Source organism: Mauremys mutica, chromosome 10 (genome assembly GCF_020497125.1).
Source record: "Mauremys mutica isolate MM-2020 ecotype Southern chromosome 10, ASM2049712v1, whole genome shotgun sequence".
NCBI lineage: Eukaryota > Metazoa > Chordata > Testudines > Geoemydidae > Mauremys > Mauremys mutica.
The window spans coordinates 16,473,968-16,491,732 of record NC_059081.1 but is presented as its reverse complement, the minus strand read 5'-3'; the positions used below and the strand labels follow the sequence as shown (position 1 = coordinate 16,491,732).

General features: G+C 43.0%; 1 protein-coding gene across 2 annotated transcripts in view; it reads right to left on the bottom strand.

Annotated features, from left to right (window-relative positions):
- Positions 1 to 17,765, bottom strand: part of GPR39 (G protein-coupled receptor 39) — a 126,744-nt gene that overhangs the window by 95,617 nt on the left and 13,362 nt on the right. Inside the window, exon 2 of one of the 2 annotated variants that reach the window (XM_045032964.1) lies at positions 5,724 to 5,837. The exons of the other annotated variant lie outside the window; for it this stretch is intronic. Within the exon in view, the coding sequence (XP_044888899.1) occupies positions 5,785 to 5,837 (53 nt within the window). The 3' untranslated portion in view covers positions 5,724 to 5,784. Of the gene's footprint in view, positions 1 to 5,723; positions 5,838 to 17,765 lie in introns of those variants that run through there. 2 annotated transcript variants of the gene reach the window in all.

Here is a 17,765-nt window from a genome sequence, read left to right as displayed (position 1 = left end):
TTAAATAAGTTATGAAAGAGCACTATAGCTGTAGTGGTCTTAAAAGGGTAAAACAATGAAGATGCTCACAATTCCCTCTGGACTAAGTAAGGCCTTGAGGACATGCAAGGGAAAAAAAACAATCCACATTAAAAACGGTATATACGGTATATTTATCCTCTGCCTGCCCTTTGAAATTAACACCCATGCACAGTAAGACTTTTGGAAATTTAGGCCTTATTTATCAGATGGATCCAAACCAGAGCCCCAAATTGGAGAGGCCCTGAAACTTGGATCTGGATTGAACTTTGCAGCGTGCTCTCTCAAGCCAGACACAAAACAGAGGACTTCAGGCTGCATAGACTGAAAGGGTTGAGTCATTTATGGAAAAAAAAAAAAGCGCACAGCTTCACTTCCTCATTCATACAATTTCCTCCCTGATGCAAGCAATGAAAATCTATCTTGATACCAGTGACTTCAGAAAAGTCTGCAAAATTGTATCCCATTATCAGCATTAGCTATTGGTCTTTGAAAATGTCCAAAATGTTTGCTTGTTTATATGTGTTCAGCAGGCATTAAAAATGACACTTCTGTCACTCAGCTGGATGATTATTCTTGTGGACTGAGCTGTGTCTGAATTAAATTGACCAGCTTCATTGCTCTCTCTCTTTCCATACTCCATATAATTCTTTTGCCAACGGTATTGCAGATTTATTAGAAATTATAAACCTTCACCATACATATCACCGGAAACCTGCCAGCCTGAATGCATGAAGTGCAGGCACTGATGTACCAGCTGTGTCTGAATGCTCAGGGCTACAAAGAAATCACTACAGGCTCTTGTTCCAATGCACTAAAATAAATCAAACAACAAGCAAAGAACTCCATGCACCCCTCTTCCCCATAGGGAAGTTTTAGTCAGTCTATTTGGAGATACAGCTACACGTGAATGACAAAAGAAAACATTGCATCAAAGCAGACCAGTTAGACTAGCAGTAGCAACAGTCTCCCAAGATGAAAAGTTCTCTGTGTTTAAATGAAGCCATGGAAAGGGAAGAAGGTTGGAAGGGAGAGAGAATGGAAAGCAGCATAGAACCTTAACCAAAGAGCAACTGAAAGAACTAAATATAAAAAGAATTCAACAAGGTTTCAAAAGATAGACCAGGGAGTTACGATATTTAAATGCTGTCAAGGGGGAAATAAATACTGAAAAGCTCTCTAAGTTGCATTCCTGTCAACTTTTAAGTTAAACAGCTTTCTGTAGCCTGATCCTAGTTTATTTTACAAGTAGGAAGAGGTACATTTCCCTCTGAGCAGCTACTAACACATTTAAATACCCACTTCAGTTTCTATTATTAACATAACGTGTCTGACAATTGAGTCTGCAAGCAACATTTCGACTTAGATGAGAAAGACGGGGGGAAAACCACCAATTGAATGCACTTCATTTTCTTCCACTAATCTGCACTGAAAATCTGAAAAAAATTAAACAACTGAAGGAGCTCTTGCTAGGAAACAGGGATAGATGAACTCCCAAAGAAAATTAAGTCATTTAAAAGAAAATTTTGAAAATATGCATTTTAAAAAGAGATGCACAATATTTTATAATCTGTTAGGTAAAATGTTATACAGTTCTCAGGTGAAGTTAACCCACTATTCTTCAATGAACGAGGACATTTCTTACTAAAGCTATTAAAATAACTGTGTAAGATAGATTTCATATTAAAAACAAGAGTAAGAGAAGATCAGTTTCCCTATCTGAAAAATGGTAATACTACTTCCTTGTTCCCATTCTTTGCTTGTCTTGTTGATTTAGATGGTAAGTTCTTTAGAGCAAGGACTGTCTCTTATCCTCTTTGAAACAGGACTAGATCAAAGCGCACTAATGAATATTAATCTGTGTCAGCAGGATTCAGACGGACAGTTAGAGCCTGGGAGGCTAGTGTGAGGTTGATTCACAGCCCAGTGAAAACCAGTAGTTTGTGTAACCAACGCATGTATGTCTATACAGTGCATAACATAACAAGGCAGGGCCGCCCGGGGAGGGGGCAAGTGGGGCAATTTGTCCCAGGCCCCCACGAGAATATAGTATTCTATAGTATTGCAACTTTTTTTTTAATGGAAGGGGGCCCCAAAATTGCTTTGCCCCAGGCCTCCTGAATCCTCTGGGCAGCCCTGCAACAAGGTCCTGATTTCAGAATTCAAGGCTCTATTCGAATACAACAACATTTTGGGCTGTGAACTCATAGTCCAGCATCTGGCATGTCCAATCACCAATGGTCTTTTCAACTGTGAGACCCTCACTAGAAGTTAGTAATCCTAAATGAGCAGTATCCATATGTTTTTGATATTTTTCTATTAATACAGTCATCCAATAAGTTACTCACAGAATCAAGTTTTGAGTCATGAATTGTCGCAGGACTTTCAGAGTGCAGGGGATTTTTTTCAAGTGTCTTTTTATAGCTGCACTGATTGTGAAAAGTAACTTGGCCATAAAGTTCATCAGATGCATAACTTTTTTTCTGGCCCATAATAAGTTAAATTGCCTTGAAGGGGGAACTTTCAAGTGCAACAGCTTTTTTATTTTCCCGCACTTGTTTTTAAATAGCATATGTTTGTCCATTACCATGCACACAGAACTGAAAGTTACACATATGCTCCAGTGGCAGGACAGCCTTAATACAGAAACACTCTGGTCTGCTTGAAATCACGTTAATAGTTTCATTTATATTGGCTAGAGAGGCATATCACTTATTTTGTCCTTAAATATTTTCGTATGCAATTGGGAGTTAAAACTGTCTCTTTACGTCTAAATTACGTTAAGTGTTTAAGAATTTTGGTATTACTAAAAATCTGACATCATATACAGTCTCACATGGCCTGGTGAGGCAACAACAGGAAAAGGGAATTAAAGCATTCCAAATACACAAACAGACTCCACTGAGTAATGCCTTTAATATTCTAACCACTAATAAGGATATCTTAAATCATGAAGATCTATGGGCAAAATTGTAGTTAAGTTTAAAAAGCAATTCTATATAGATTCCCCTAGACCTAATAACGGGACAACATTTTAACTTGTAGGCAGGTGGAGGGGGGAAAACCATTCATGGTGACGTAGAGGGCAATTCAGATCAATGTCTGCTAAGCATCTCCCGATACACAAGCATAAATTTAAGAAGGGCAGCAGAACTCTGATGACGAAATTGTCTGAAAGACAATTGAGGTGGGAGACAAAAAACTTCTGATGGCCCCAGCGAAAGGCCAATTTTCATTCACCACCTAACACATGGCTACATCATTGGGGAGAAAGTTAGATATTTCAAATCCAGGGAATTCCTTTAAGCAGGTCATAACTGTTTATAGAGCAGTGGTTCTCAAACTTTTGTACTGGTGACGCCTTTCACACAGCAAGCCTCTGTGTGACCTCCCCCCTTACAAATTAAAAACACTTTTTTTATTTTTAGCACTATTAAAAATGCTGGAGGTGAAGCAGAGTTTGGGGTGGAGGCTGACAGCTCGCGATTCCCCATATAATAACGTTGTGACCCCCTGAGGGGTCACGACCCCCAGTTTGAGAACCCCTATTATACAGCATCATTTGGCGCCTTAAAAAAAAAAACAAAAAAAAAACCCACCTCATTTAATTACTAAAAAATTTGAGACAACAAAAAATTAGTCTTGATCCTCACTATTTAAAAACTCTTACAGCAAGTACCACCTTAATCCACAGGTAGTCTCACTGAAGTCAATCTGGCCCTAAATCAGAAAGAATCACAATACAAATGTAGCAACTTAACTTATTTTAAATATTCTAAAGGAAGGGTTATTGTTCTGTTGCAATGAAACTATACCAGCTTTTCTAATATAATGTGTCCTGGATATAGAATTCCATTTATGTTAAACAAGATTGTAGATACTCGAATTCACTTAAGAGCAGTTCTGATTACCTCGAAGCCAAACAATTCACCATAACTTCTTTAATTTGTATAGTGTTACTCATGTTCGCCTCTCTGCTTCTGTGATAAAACCACTTCTTGTAAAACTCTGACAAAGACAAACCCATGGACTCAGTGTGATTTCAAGGACATTTAAAAATCAGAGTAATAAATAAATTGCATGTTCTCGGGATAGAAATCAGAACAATTACTCAACTTCTTTAAATAAATTTGTGGTACCTAACGTTAATCAGCTTTAGTAACCTCATAAAAATGGACGTGAATGTAAATTCATTTATATTCATTAACTAGGGAGCTTTTCTATTTTAAGCTACCATAGGGGTTATCATGAGATTATTGTTTCAACTATTCCTGTAGAACATCAGCTCTCAGATCAAAAACCATCAACTTTCACTTGAAAACAAAAAGACTTTTTTTCCTCCAGGCTCTTCTTAATTTTCATCAAAAATAGATTGGACAAAAGTGATCAGAAAGTACTTTATTAAAAATAAGAAAACCAAGCCAAGTAGTTACAAAATACATTTGCAGCTCAGGGAGACTAGATTTCTCAGGGATAGGTAAAAAGATACGGAGCTGATCACATCTAAGTCACTGTTTTCAATTATTTCTGACCTGGGATGGCTTGAGAGTCATGACAGTTTAATTGCTGTTCAAATGCGCTGAAGAACTAATTCCACTTCCTAGTGGGCATTATAATAAGATATCCACTATAAATGCCACCTTTGCACCTTGATTCACTCTCCAGATCTGTTTAATTCTTGGTACCTGAATGAATGAAGCTGCCATTGCTAGAGGGTCAGAGCTGAGTTGCCTTTGCTGAACCTGCTTGAGGATTTAAACACAAATTTCCAGGAACACGAAGACATGGTGGTCTCCTTGTAACAGATAGGGCAATTTCCTACAATATCCTGGACAAACTTTATTGAATTAAGTTTATGTATTTCTGTGGGAGAAGGGTGACAACATCCTTCCTGGACCTAAACAGTGCGTGGGAGGGACGGCAGGTATTTAGGCTAATTCACTCTGGCTGTAACACCTCTGGAGAGTACCACTACCTGGAGCGAGACTTACACATACTGATTCAAGATGGATTCTCCACGGCCAACAAACAGACTTTTTGTTAAATAGCTTGAATTAAAACTGACTCAAGGTCTTTCTTCTGATCCAATGAGAGCCAGGACATTATTCCAAAGGGAGAGGCCTGAGCCTTAGGGAAGACTTAGAAGGACTGACACCAACTAGAGGCTTTACAGAGTAGGTGGAAGGATTGATCTTTGATAAGCTTATTAGTAGGAATTCATTCTTTCATTGTTCAAAATTCATTTTCTCTGTAGTGCTTTGCCCTTAAAATTAACTGTGCTTGCTTATAAAAATTACCACACAGCTCTTTATAACCGTGGGCAGTTACGCTATTTATAGCCTTTAAGTTGAAAGGCAGAGCAGGACCATTTAGGCACTCTGATTTTGCTGGGGACTTCAGAGCATAGGCAGGGAGCTGGGCAGCCTGTAAACACCCAGTCAGGAGGGAGAGACATGTATCTCCACCCAAGAGGAGTGATGGCTGGGAAGTCAGAAATCTAACCAGGTACCCTTGCCGGACCATAGCGGGGAAATACAGGTGAAGTTGCCCTGAACTGAGACACTTTTGGGTAAAATGAACTGGTACTCATGAGGCAAAATGCAACATGTTGCCTTCTTGTAGGGCTCTGTGCTGCCATGTGACCAGACTCTCCGTTCCTAAAGCAACAGGAATTGGAGTGCAGCATAAAGCGCTCACCCTCCCATGGGTGGGTTTGGAGTGCTTACGTTACTCAGCAAAGCTGTTACTGTTAACTAGCCACTACAATTAAGGAAATTTCATCTCTTCCTCTTTTGATTCGAGGATGGTGGAGTTGATACCTAAGAAGAGAATGAAAAAGAATGAGGATATTGGCCCCAATTCAGGAAAGTGTCACTTAACATGCTTTTCTGAATTTCAGCCAGTGGAACAATGCTCGGGACATAACTTAGAATGATTTTAGACTTGCCCCTTGCCTCCAGGTTAGTTTTTACACACACATCTCTATCTTCTTTTCATCCCAAAGCATCTTAACAGACATAGGGAGCACAGTATTTCCATTCATTCCTGCCCACGACTTGCTCCTCCATGAAGCCCAGCCTAGTCATGTCCCTGCATCTGATGTCCTACCATCTTGGCCGTGGTTGGCTTCTAGGGTCTGACGGACCCTGGCTGAATATTCATGATCATCTTTGGCATTGAATCAGCTGTTTGTCTTCTACAGTGTCTCCACCATCATAATCTTTTTTAAGTGCAGCCAATCCTGTACCCTGATTTCACATTCTATTCTCCTAACGCCATTTGTCTTCAAATCATTCCACTTTACACTTGTCATCTTCCAAAGAACTCTTATCTCTACTGATGTCTGTTTCATTTAAGGCAGCTTCTTCCAGACCAGAGCATAATTCTGTTAGTACACTGGTTGGACAAATTTTCACTTTGGTATCAAACAATATTTTTATCTATCCATACTGCCACCAACTTCTGTGCAGCACTTATAGCTAAAGTACATCTTCTTTTAATCTTATCCTTGATAGGCCTATTGGCACCAATCAATCTTCCTAGGTACACAAGAGTTTACTTGTTCTACAACGTCCCCACTGCTTCATTCCAATATTTTATCTATTGTCTCTTTTCCAAGATGCAACTACTTTATCGTCTTGGCATTTATTGTAAGTCTAAGTTGACTACACCAATTTTTCAAGGTAGCAGAGTATCGTAATTAATTCAAATATGTCTATGATGTAGCATATGCATATATACAGGTCAAATTCTGCATCCCTACTCAGATGATCTCTGCAAGGAGATAGAATCCTCCATCAAGGCACAGAGTACCAAGCAGCTGCTGTTTGACCTCCTGTCCATAAATGGGCATTAGGATCGGTGTGTCTGCCTCCGTGAACAATGTTTCCTACACTCACACAACCACCTCCAAAACCTTCCTCTATTGTGCCTTCAGAGCCTGGTCTGAGACTTACCAATTGAATGCAGGTACTTCCATATCTACAGGGAGATGACGACTCAAGAGTGAGAAGGGGAAGTACAGGATTTAACCTTAAGTGAGTAAGTTGTTTCTTAGGGCAGGTCCATACTCACCGCGCGAGTCGACGCTGTGAGTTCGACTTCTCGGAGTTCGAACTATCACGTCTAATCAAGTTCGAACTCCCCGCGCGCTCCGGTCGACTCCGGAACTCCACCACCGGAATCGGGGAGTTTGGCCCCGCCACGTCTGGACGGGTAAGTCAGTCGAACTAGGGTACTTCGAGTTCAGCTACGCTATTCGTGTAGCTGAACTTGCGTACCCTAGTTCGACACCCCCCCCCTTAGTGTAGACCAGGCCTTAGAGCTGTTTCATTGACAGCAATTGAGAGCCATATTGCTGAACTAGCAGCCTTCTTTGAGCAGGTTAGTAAGAGCTAGCCAAGAACGGATATTGAAATGGGGACAGTAAGGCAAGCGTAATGTCTTGCAGGACAAATGACAAGAAATGTATGTTGATGTTTTTTAACGTCACTTAAATATATACGATCAATAACAGAGACACCTTCATTTCCAGAGGTCAAACTCCAACATTCCGGGTGCCCTTGAGAGTTCTCTTCAGATTATATTTCAAACAAAGTTGTGACTTTCTTTTGGAGGGGAAGCTGGCAGGAAATAGAGGCAGGGAGCACTTCTTAAATTCATTAGTGACCTGAAGTAAGAAACCCTCACCATGAATGCTTTGTGTTCTAAAAGGGAGGCAGAAAAGTGAAATAAATGTTTCAACTCAGCTCTAGAAAAATATAGATATTAAAAAATAGTGGATCAGCTCTCCATTAGAATGTAGCAGAGTGCTCTGGTTTTATAAAGCTCAGGGGAATGTTTCTGAGAAGCAGGAATGGGTAAGAGGTCAGGTTATCCTGATATAAGAAAATGGAAATGAAAACTGCTATTTGAAGGGGAGAGAATGAAATCCAAGGCTCTGATACAGAGATAGCACGTTTGGGAATAAAACAAAAAAAACACTACCACACATTCGCACGCACACGTGAGGATTTGTTTGACAATGGGGACAAAACGGGGAGGATTCACCCCAGCACCAGAGCTCTGCTCAGTGCAGGGAATGAGGGGAAGATCAGGCACCGTGGTTGCCCGATTCTGAAGTCCAGCCACACTGCCACTTAGAGCTGCCACCAAATACCTCTAACTTGCCTCTCTGACACAGGAACCTCAATGGACCTTATGCCAGTGGAGGACTGACATGGTGGAGCTCTGCCATGCCCCGACACATCCCTACCCCGGAAGGGCAGCGGCATGGCTGCACAAGAAGGGAGGACCCCTACTCTGTGGAATTTTTGTGCTAGAGAGCTGAGGGTGGAATATTGGCCCTTTACACTACTTGTGTTGTACAGAGAGGATGTAGCCAGGCTTGAGAATCTGGCCCCATAGCTCCCTTCGCCCCACCTTCCCAGTCCCCAGGGATGCAACATTGAGAAAACAGTTAAAGGAAGTTATAATTGCTTACCTTGGAGATAACTCTTCAGGAAAAAAAAAATCTGTGTGTCACAAGTTACAGTGCTCTACTAAAGGGAGATTAAAAAAAATAGGGCCAAACCATCAGTGGATGTCGGTGGGCATAGTTCCAATGAATTCAGTGTATAACTAGGCAAAGCAACTGAGGATCTAACTTCTCCTGTTTGCAAACCATACACATTGCACAGGTTTTCAAAGGGTTGTAGCAGAATGCATTAATTCCGGCCCCCCCCCGCCAGCCCCCTTCAGCTAATTTGTAACACAAAGAAGGGTTGACCTTACATGTAACCCAAAAGGTGTCTGTGCTATTCAGTCTGAGGAAAAGATAAGTCAATTTCAGGTTCCCTTGGGTAAGATTTTGTTGCTTGATTAAAGAAAGAAGTGAATCTTTAAGTACACTTACAGTAAAGGTATTTGCCATCTGCCTGAGACTGGGAATGGCAGTGCCCTGAGTTAATTAAATCAAGTCTTCTGTGGTTGTTAGAGGATTTCATGTTTGAATTATGCAAATATCAAAATCTCTTCATTGTATAAAATTTCAAAATGAGAATGCTCTGCATAAGGCCAACGCAGCCCAAGCACTACCTTATTGCCAAAGCTTAATGTGGTTTGACTGAAGCCTAACAAAGGGTTATGATTTGGTTTTACAGCACTTTGTTCACACTATGACAGTCTAGAGGACATTATCTGCCTGTCAGCAAACAAACATCCAGTCATTTTAAAACTTCACTTCAGTCTGATAAGGTTAAACCAATTCTCTATTGGAAGAAAGAATTCACAACACAGGCTTTTACGTACCAGACATTGGGCACAAGGAGACTCACAACTGAATAGGTCATGGATTAGTACATCCAAGGCATAGATTGGGCTGGGACACTAGGGAAGCAGAAAATAAATGAATGCTTTAAGGTGGATCAGGGAGATTTGGAGCAGACAAATTGAGTAGCGTGCACATCAAAGGGCAAGCAGGGATTGCAGCGCATCAACCTGGGTGTACCCTTGGTCTTTTGGTGAATGTTTCCTACTCTTCTCAGGACACAAAGCTACTTGTATGGAAGCGGCTCATAGGCAGGGAACCATTTGTGTGTGTATTTCAGGTGGAAATAGATCTCATGGGTTTCCTATTCTGACTTCTGAAAACTTGAGCTATTTGCCAGCCAGGAAGTGTCACTTGAGAGCTGCACCTCCACTGACTGCACCTCCACTGGCTCCAGCACTCTCCCGCCACAGAGGTTCATGTAGTCACATAGCACTCATCAAATGACTTATACAAGCCAGTTCACCTTAATAGTCAACTGCTTCTGCTAGTATAAAAAACACCCACATTGCACACGTCCTCCCTAGTCAGAGGAAACAACCTCATTGCTGGGTCAGCCATAAAGAACTCACAAAATCCCATAATCAAAGAGCAATAAACTCCCAACCTTCCTAGAGATGGCTTCTACGTTTTCATATCATACTCATCATAATGGTATCTGATTGCCTTCAAGCCCTGAGCTCCAGTAGCTTTGTGAAACATCCGACTAGTGTCAGACAGAAATTGTCTAGTTTAAGCAGCAAAGAATCCTGTGGCACCTTATAGACTAACAGACGTTTTGCAGCATGAGCTTTCGTGGGTGAATACCCACTTCTTCGGATGCAAGAAGTGACTTGCATCCGAAGAAGTGGGTATTCACCCACGAAAGCTCATGCTGCAAAACGTCTGTTAGTCTATAAGGTGCCACAGGATTCTTTGCTGCTTCTACAGAACCAGACTAACACGGCTACCCCTCTGATACTGTCTAGTTTAAGAAATCTGAACATATAGCTTAGGTTTTCAATATAAAGGAAGCAATTGCATAGGGCTGGATTATTCACATTGGTGAGATGTTACACAAATGAGTAGTCCCACTAAAGTCAACAAGCCAGATTTAAAAAACAAAAAAAAAGGTATTTAGGCATCTAAAGATGCAGACAGATAATTATGAAAATCCTACTAGACACCAACTGCATTTTTAGGTACCTAAATACCTTGGAAAACCTTGCACCATGAGACAACTCCTTTGTTTAACTACTCACCAATCAAGTAAAAGTGGCTCACAATCTAACCCACAGTAATTATGACCAAATAAGAATTCTATTAGCTATAGAAATAGGAGTTAAGCACCCAACTCCCAGTGACTTTCAATAGAATCTGGGTACCTAAATACCCTTTGTGTTTATGAAAAATCTGCTCTAAATCTATTTTTGAGGTCTCATTGGGGGGAAAAAAATAAAGAAAATAAAGCTTTGTTGTGAAAAAGCGTAAAGACCTTTTGATGATATTTCAGAGTCTAAAGCCTAATCTAATCAATTCTGCTGGGCAACTTGCCCTTGACTTCTATTTATCCTTGACAAACCACCAAGGATTTGGTTCTTATTTGGCAGAGTAGAAGCCACAGTCAACCTTCTTTGATACAACATAGACAGTGTAGCTTAGTACTAAACTAGCATTATGTGGTTTGGACCCATTCATAGAATATCAGGGTTGGAAGGGACCTCAGGAGGTCATCTAGTCCAACCTCTCGCTCAAAGCAGGACCAATCCCCAACTAAATCACAGAAGGGGTGGGAAAAGGATGAATTTTATAAACACTCTCACTATTTGAATTATCTAAGATTAAGATTTTTCAATGGTAGTTAGTAATTTTTGGTGCTCCCATTGTATTTAATATGGGTTCTGATATTCTGCTTATTACCATGGTATCTGAGCACCTCAATTCTTGCATGCCCAACTTCAGACATTTGAAGAGTCCGGTTTTCAGAGAAACATTTTCTGAAAGTTGGGCCCTTCATAAGGTGTCTCAATTGGGCATTTAAGAATTGAAGCATTTAAAAAAAAAAGTGTCACTCTAAAGCTGGGTGGAAAAATGTTGTTTTGGTCCTGCAAAAATATTTGAGGAAAGTGAATTTTGTTTTCTCTATTTTTTTCTTCAAAAAGTTTATGGATTTATGTTGAAAACAGATACAGATTTTTTTTTTGGCCCAAATTTTTCTGGTTTTGATGGGAGGAGTGAGGGGGAGAAAATTCTAGAATTAAGACAAACACATTACCCAGGGAAAATTAAATTGTGACAAAAAACATGCCTTTAAAAAAAATTACAAATAAATAACAACAAGAGTGCCAACCAGCTTTTCACTTCTGAAAATGTTGACCCATGTTTCTACACCATCCAATGTCTTTGGCTGTGCTAGGGCTTAGAATTTTACCAACAACACAAGGCTAGTAACATAGGAATTATATCCACCATCTAATACAGGTGAGTGGAAAGGCTGTGTATTGAGGATGCAAAATAGGATACAAGTACAGTATTTACCTTTTATGGATGATCATTTAAAACCCTCAGAAAAAGTTAGTTGGACTCTTGTTGCAGATATAATTTACACACACACACACACACACACACACACACAGAGTACTTGCTTGAGATTAGATGGTTTACATTTGGGGGGTGGGGTTGGCTTTCCACGCTATAATTTAAAGCTGAAATAAGCAGAATCCAGTGTAATTTTTTCCCTGTTGTGCAGCAAGCAGTTTACCAATTGTTACAGATACTGTCACTTTTAATTGGCCTCTCAAGTGATGGAAGGTTTTACTTTTAGCATAATTAGACTGCTTTTCCTACGCTGGGGATGGCAAAGTGGTACCCAGAAAACAAGAATGTTAGATTAGAGTCTAAAGGAGGCCAAAGGCCACCGTAGTGTTAAAGGGGTTATTATTTTTTCATTAAAACATGCAAAATGTAATTACACTGCAATAGAGTGCTTAAAATTGTTTCAAGTGAAAAGTTCAGAGTATTAAAAGTAATGTAACCCCAAAAATATTTAGTCAGAAAGCTAGATTCATCACTAATTTAGATCCTCTGCCATCCCAATGAAGAGGCATCAGCTCAAAATTTGATGATTGTGGAGCTATTTTTGTCTTTATGTGCATACACCATTAGGGCTCATAAGAATTTGGATGTTGTTCTAAAACAGTATGTTCTAGGAATTATTTTGGGGGCAATTCTCTGACCTGCATTACACACGAGGTCAGACTAGATAATCACAATGGTCCCTTCTGGCCTTGGAATCTATGAATATCTAAAGAACTCTTTATTCTCCGTTCATTTCACCTGTCCTCTGTTTAGTGAAAATCCAGACACAATTACCCAAAAGGATACACAAAAGGAAACAGCAGTTACACCAGATGAAAAAGAGTACATGTTGAGGACACCCATATCAGCCTGACCCTTTCTCCCACCCAGGGTATGGCTACACTGGCGAGTTGCAGCGCTGATCGTCCAGCTGTGCAGGACTAGCTCTGCAGTGTGGCCACACTGACAGCTACCAGCGCTGCAGTGTGGCCACATTTGCAGCATTTGCAGCGCTATACTGAGAGGTGCATTGTGGGCAGCTATCCCACAGAACACCTCGTCCCGTTTTGGCGCCGAGTATTGTGGGAAGGGGAAGGAAGTGTGTGGGTCATTCCGCTTCCTGTTCCAACGCCCCGTGGTGCATCGCTTCACTTCCCAGCAGTCACAGTTTCGCCATCCACGTTTCTTGCCATTGTGAGTGCAGCACGCTTTCTGTGTGAAATGGAGCCTGAGCTGCTGAGGACTTTGCTGATGACTGTCGCCAGCACATCACGTTTGGCAGTTGAGCTATTCCTTCAGCTCCAAAGTGACAGTGAGGAGTCCGACGATGATATGGATTTGCCTAATGCGGGTGACATGAAATTGCTTGTGGCAGTAACGGAAATGCTCAGCACCGTGGAACGCCGCTTTTGGGCTCGTGAAACAAGCAGTGAGTGGTGGGATCACATTGTCATGGAAGTCTGGGATGACGAGCAGTGGCTGCAGAACTTTCGTATGAGAAAAGCCACTTTCATGGGACTGTGTGCTGAGCTCGCCCCCACCCTGCGGCGCAAGGACACAAGATTGAGAGCTGCCCTAACGGTGGAAAAGCAGGTGGCTATTGCAATCTGGAAGCTGGCAACTCCAGACAGCTACCGGTCGGTCGGGAACCAGTTTGGAGTGGGAAAGTCGACTGTTGGAATCGTGTTGATGCAAGTTTGCAGGGCCATTAATCGCATCCTGCTAAGGAGAACCGTGACTGTGGGGAACGTGCAGGACATTGTGGATGGCTTTGCAGAAATGGGTTTCCCTAACTGTGGAGGGGCAATAGATGGGACGCATATTCCTATTCTGGCACCACCCCACCTAGCCTACGAGTACATTAATCACAAGGGGTATTTCTCTATGGTTCTCCAGGCGCTTGTGGATCACCGTGGGCGTTTCATTGACATTTACACAGGCTGGCCTGGAAAAGTGCATGATGCACGCATCTTTTGGAACAGTGGCCTGTTCAGGAAGATGCAGGAAGGGACATTTTTCCCAGACCGAAAGATCACAGTAGGGGACGTTGAAATGCCCATTGTGATCCTTGGGGACCCCGCTTACCCATTAATGCCTTGGCTCATGAAACCCTATACAGGGAAGCTGGACAGGAGCCAGGACCGTTTCAACTACAGGCTGAGCCGATGCCGAATGACTGTGGAGTGTGCTTTCAGCCGTTTAAAGGGGCGCTGGCGGGCGCTTTATGGGAAGCTAGACTTGGGGGAAAGCAGCATCCCTGCAGTTATATCCGCGTGCTGTACCCTCCATAATATTTGTGAAGGGAAGGGTGAAACATTCAGCCAGGCATGGACCAATGAGGTGCAAATCCTGGAGGCTGAATTTGCACAGCTAGACAGCAGGGCTACTAGAGACACCCACCACAGGGCAACAAGGATTAGGGATGCCTTGAGGGAGGAATTTGAGGCTGAAAGCCAACAGTAATGTTTTTTGCCTTGACCAGGAGTGACGTGCACTGGTTACAGCGCTTTTAAGTGCCTGTGTTTTCCTTGCTGTTTGTTACCTGTGTTTTCCTTGGGGTTTGTTATCTTTCACTTTATGCAATAATAAAAACTGTTTCATAATCAAAAAAATCATTTATTTAAAAAAAAGGTAGTAAACGGGCAGGGGGGTTGGTTGTTGAACTGTACATTCATAGTTTTGCATATGTACTGCCAGGAGTGCTGTTGTGCACCTCAGGATTGTACTGTTGCATGGTGATGGGGGTTGAGTGCAGAGGGTAAGGGTCGTAGTTCTCTGGGCTCATTGGTGACCGTACAGGTGTCGGGGGCAGCTGGTGATGGTGTAGGTAAGAACCTGGATGCTGGGGAACGGGACTTGGAGCTGACATTGGTGCATAGGGGAAAGAGGTTTGGGAGGGTGGGGGTTTGGCACGGTAGTGCTCTGCCTGCATTGCTACCAGTGACTGCATACAGTCTGTTTGGCGCGCCATGAGGTTTATAAGCTGCCTCGTGGTTTTCTTCAGCATCAACGTCTTTCTCCTGCTTTCTGTTTCCTTCTAGTGCTGCATCTTTTCTCTCCATTTCTGCGCAGTTTTATTCTCTGTTGCACACTGGTTCATAACTGCCTTCACCAAATCTTCCTTGCTTTTGTTAGGCTTCCTTCTTAGGTTTTGAAGCTTTCTTTCAGTCACTGATAACACCGGACCAGGACTAGTCAAGGACACTATAAAAATACAGCAAATGGTACATTTTAATAGAGCCTGCATTGTGTATAATCTGAAGTTAGTTTCAAGTCTCACACTGTAGCATTCCTCAGACATTTCAAACACAGCTAGAGAATTCACAGCCTCCCAGAAATGGTAAGTGAGGGTAGTAGTCAATAAAACCTCCATGTCCCTCAGGAATTAACCCTGGGATTCCTGCCGCGGTTTGCCTGGGCAGGGGGCTTTTTGCTTCATGGGTACACTGCCTTTTTTTGGGCTTTGTTAAAGGCAGGAAGCAAGCAACAGTTGGGAGACCTGCACTGCCATGTCCCTCAGGAATTAACCCTGGGGTTCCTGCCGCGGTTTGCCTGGGCAGGGTGCTTTTTGCTTCATGGGTACACTGCCTTTTTTTGGGCTTTGTTAAAGGCAGGAAGCAAGCAGCAGTTGGGAGACCTGCACTGAAACACTCCCTCCATTTCCCACAGGAGTTAATACTTGAAGATATCTCCCTGCTGCGGGTTACCTGGGAAGCAAGGGAGGGTCTCCTATAACCATGCGGATTCCGCCCTGGCCCCTATGCAGCTTGCCTGTGTCCCCCCACCCCTCCTGGAACAGTGGCGCGGACGCGTTAGCCTGACTGGGACAGGGACCACACTGGCTCTCCCTTTAAACTTGGTCACGCGAATTGCCTATGCTCTTGCAGAAACTTTTGAAGAGATTACAGAGGCAGATTACCGCGACGTGATAGACCACATCAATGGGATATTCCATGTCTAGGCATGCAGGCATGCAGCCATACCACCCCCCCTCCTTTCCCAAAACCTTTGCATTGCAATAAAAGCTGCTTACCTGGGACCTGCTCCTGTGATTCTTCTGCACCAAGTCCCAGGGGCTGCGACTGGCTAGCTTCCTCCTGGCTTGAGAAGAGCTCCTGACTGCATGCCTCCTGGGACTCCGGGGTGTCTTCCCCCACCACAGTAGCCTCACTGTCTGCCTCCCCCTCCCTCTCCTCTACCGGCTCTGAACTGTCCATCGTGGTCCTTGGATTTACAGAGGGGTCACCCCCATAAATCGCATCCAGCTCCTTGTAAAACCGGCAGGTCATGGGGGCAGCGCCGGATCTGCGGTTTCCCTCGCGTGCTTTGCAATAGGCACTCTGCAGCTCCTTTACTTTAATCCTGCACTGCAGCGCGTCACGCTCATGGCCCCTTTCCAGCATGGCTCTTGATACCTGGGCAAAGGTATCATAATTCTTACGGCTAGAGCACAGCTGTGCCTGCACAGATTCCTCCCCCCAAACACTGATGAGGTCCATCAGCTCGCCATTGCTCCATGCTGGGGCTCGTTTGCCACGTGGAGGCATGGTCACCTGTAAAGATTCACTGATTGCACTCCACACCTGGCTGAGCAAACAGGAAGGGGATTTTTAAAATTCCCGGGGCATTTAAAGGGCGGGTCACCTGAGGCCAGGGCAGTAGAGTCTGACCTGATGAGCAGAGTGGCTGAACAGGCATTCTGGGATACATCCTTATACCCTGGAGGCCAATCACAGCACTGGTGTGTGGCCACACTTGATGACCAGCGCTGCAGCACCAGCGCTGGAATCCTTATTCCCCATGCTGAGTGAGGTGTACGGCCAGCGCTGCAGTCAGGGAGTTGCAGTGCTCGAAGTGCCCTGCAGGTGTGGCCACTTACTAATTGCAGCGCTGGTGGAGGCTTTTCAGCGCTGCAAATCGCCAGTGTAGCCATACCCCCAGACAAATAGCTCAGGCATATGCTCACCTTTTCCCCTCCATGCTCTAGCACTAACATCACGAGGAAGCTCTCAGGTGGATCAGAGAGATTTCTTTAGTACTCTGGGCCTCTCCGCAGCCAAAGCCCCTCAGAGTGCCAGAAGCATTAAGAATACTGTTAGCACTGACCTTTACACCTCAACCTCTTATTCCCCACTCTTACATGGCAGAAAAAAATAGCAACAAGGCTGTCCCATTACCCTCCTCTCCATCTCCCTTTATCTGAGAGGTCAGTGCGCCTGCTGGTACCCAGAACTTTTCCCTCAGAATGTTCTTTAACAGAGGAGGAGAGAAAGAGCCCACCCAACATCCTTCTCTGAAGCTTACCCCTGCTCGAGTATTGTGAGTAGACAGAAATCTTCCTACCTTGTCTCTCTCTCTCCAAAGATACCTCCTGAGAGCAGGAAAGAAAGGCCTCAAGGACTTCTTCCAACAAGCTGGAAACTTAGGGACAATATGAGTGTGTGTGGAGCTGAGGAGGGTTAATAATAAAATAGAGAGAGTGCCTCCAGTAATAACCTGGTGCACTCAGGTTAAATAAGACAACCATTACAATTCTGGAATACCATTCTCTTCCTCTGGACAATATACCATGATCCCAGGCATTAGTATTCCCTTGTGGCAATGTTTTCTCACCGCCACCCTCTGAGCCAAGCACCACTTCATGCATAGTTTGCTCACACACCTCTCCCAGTTTCAACAGATAAGACTCATTTGTGGCAAGTTCATAGATGATTTATTAAAGTCTTCACTTGTGAAAATTAAATGCATTATCTATTCTTCTATTGTTTTGAATTCCGATTATATCATATTTCACAAAATTAAATCTTTTGTTTTCTAGCTGATGTTAAGACCATTATCTTTAAACAATAATTGCTAGTCTGTGAATTTTAATGAAAGAGCTTTA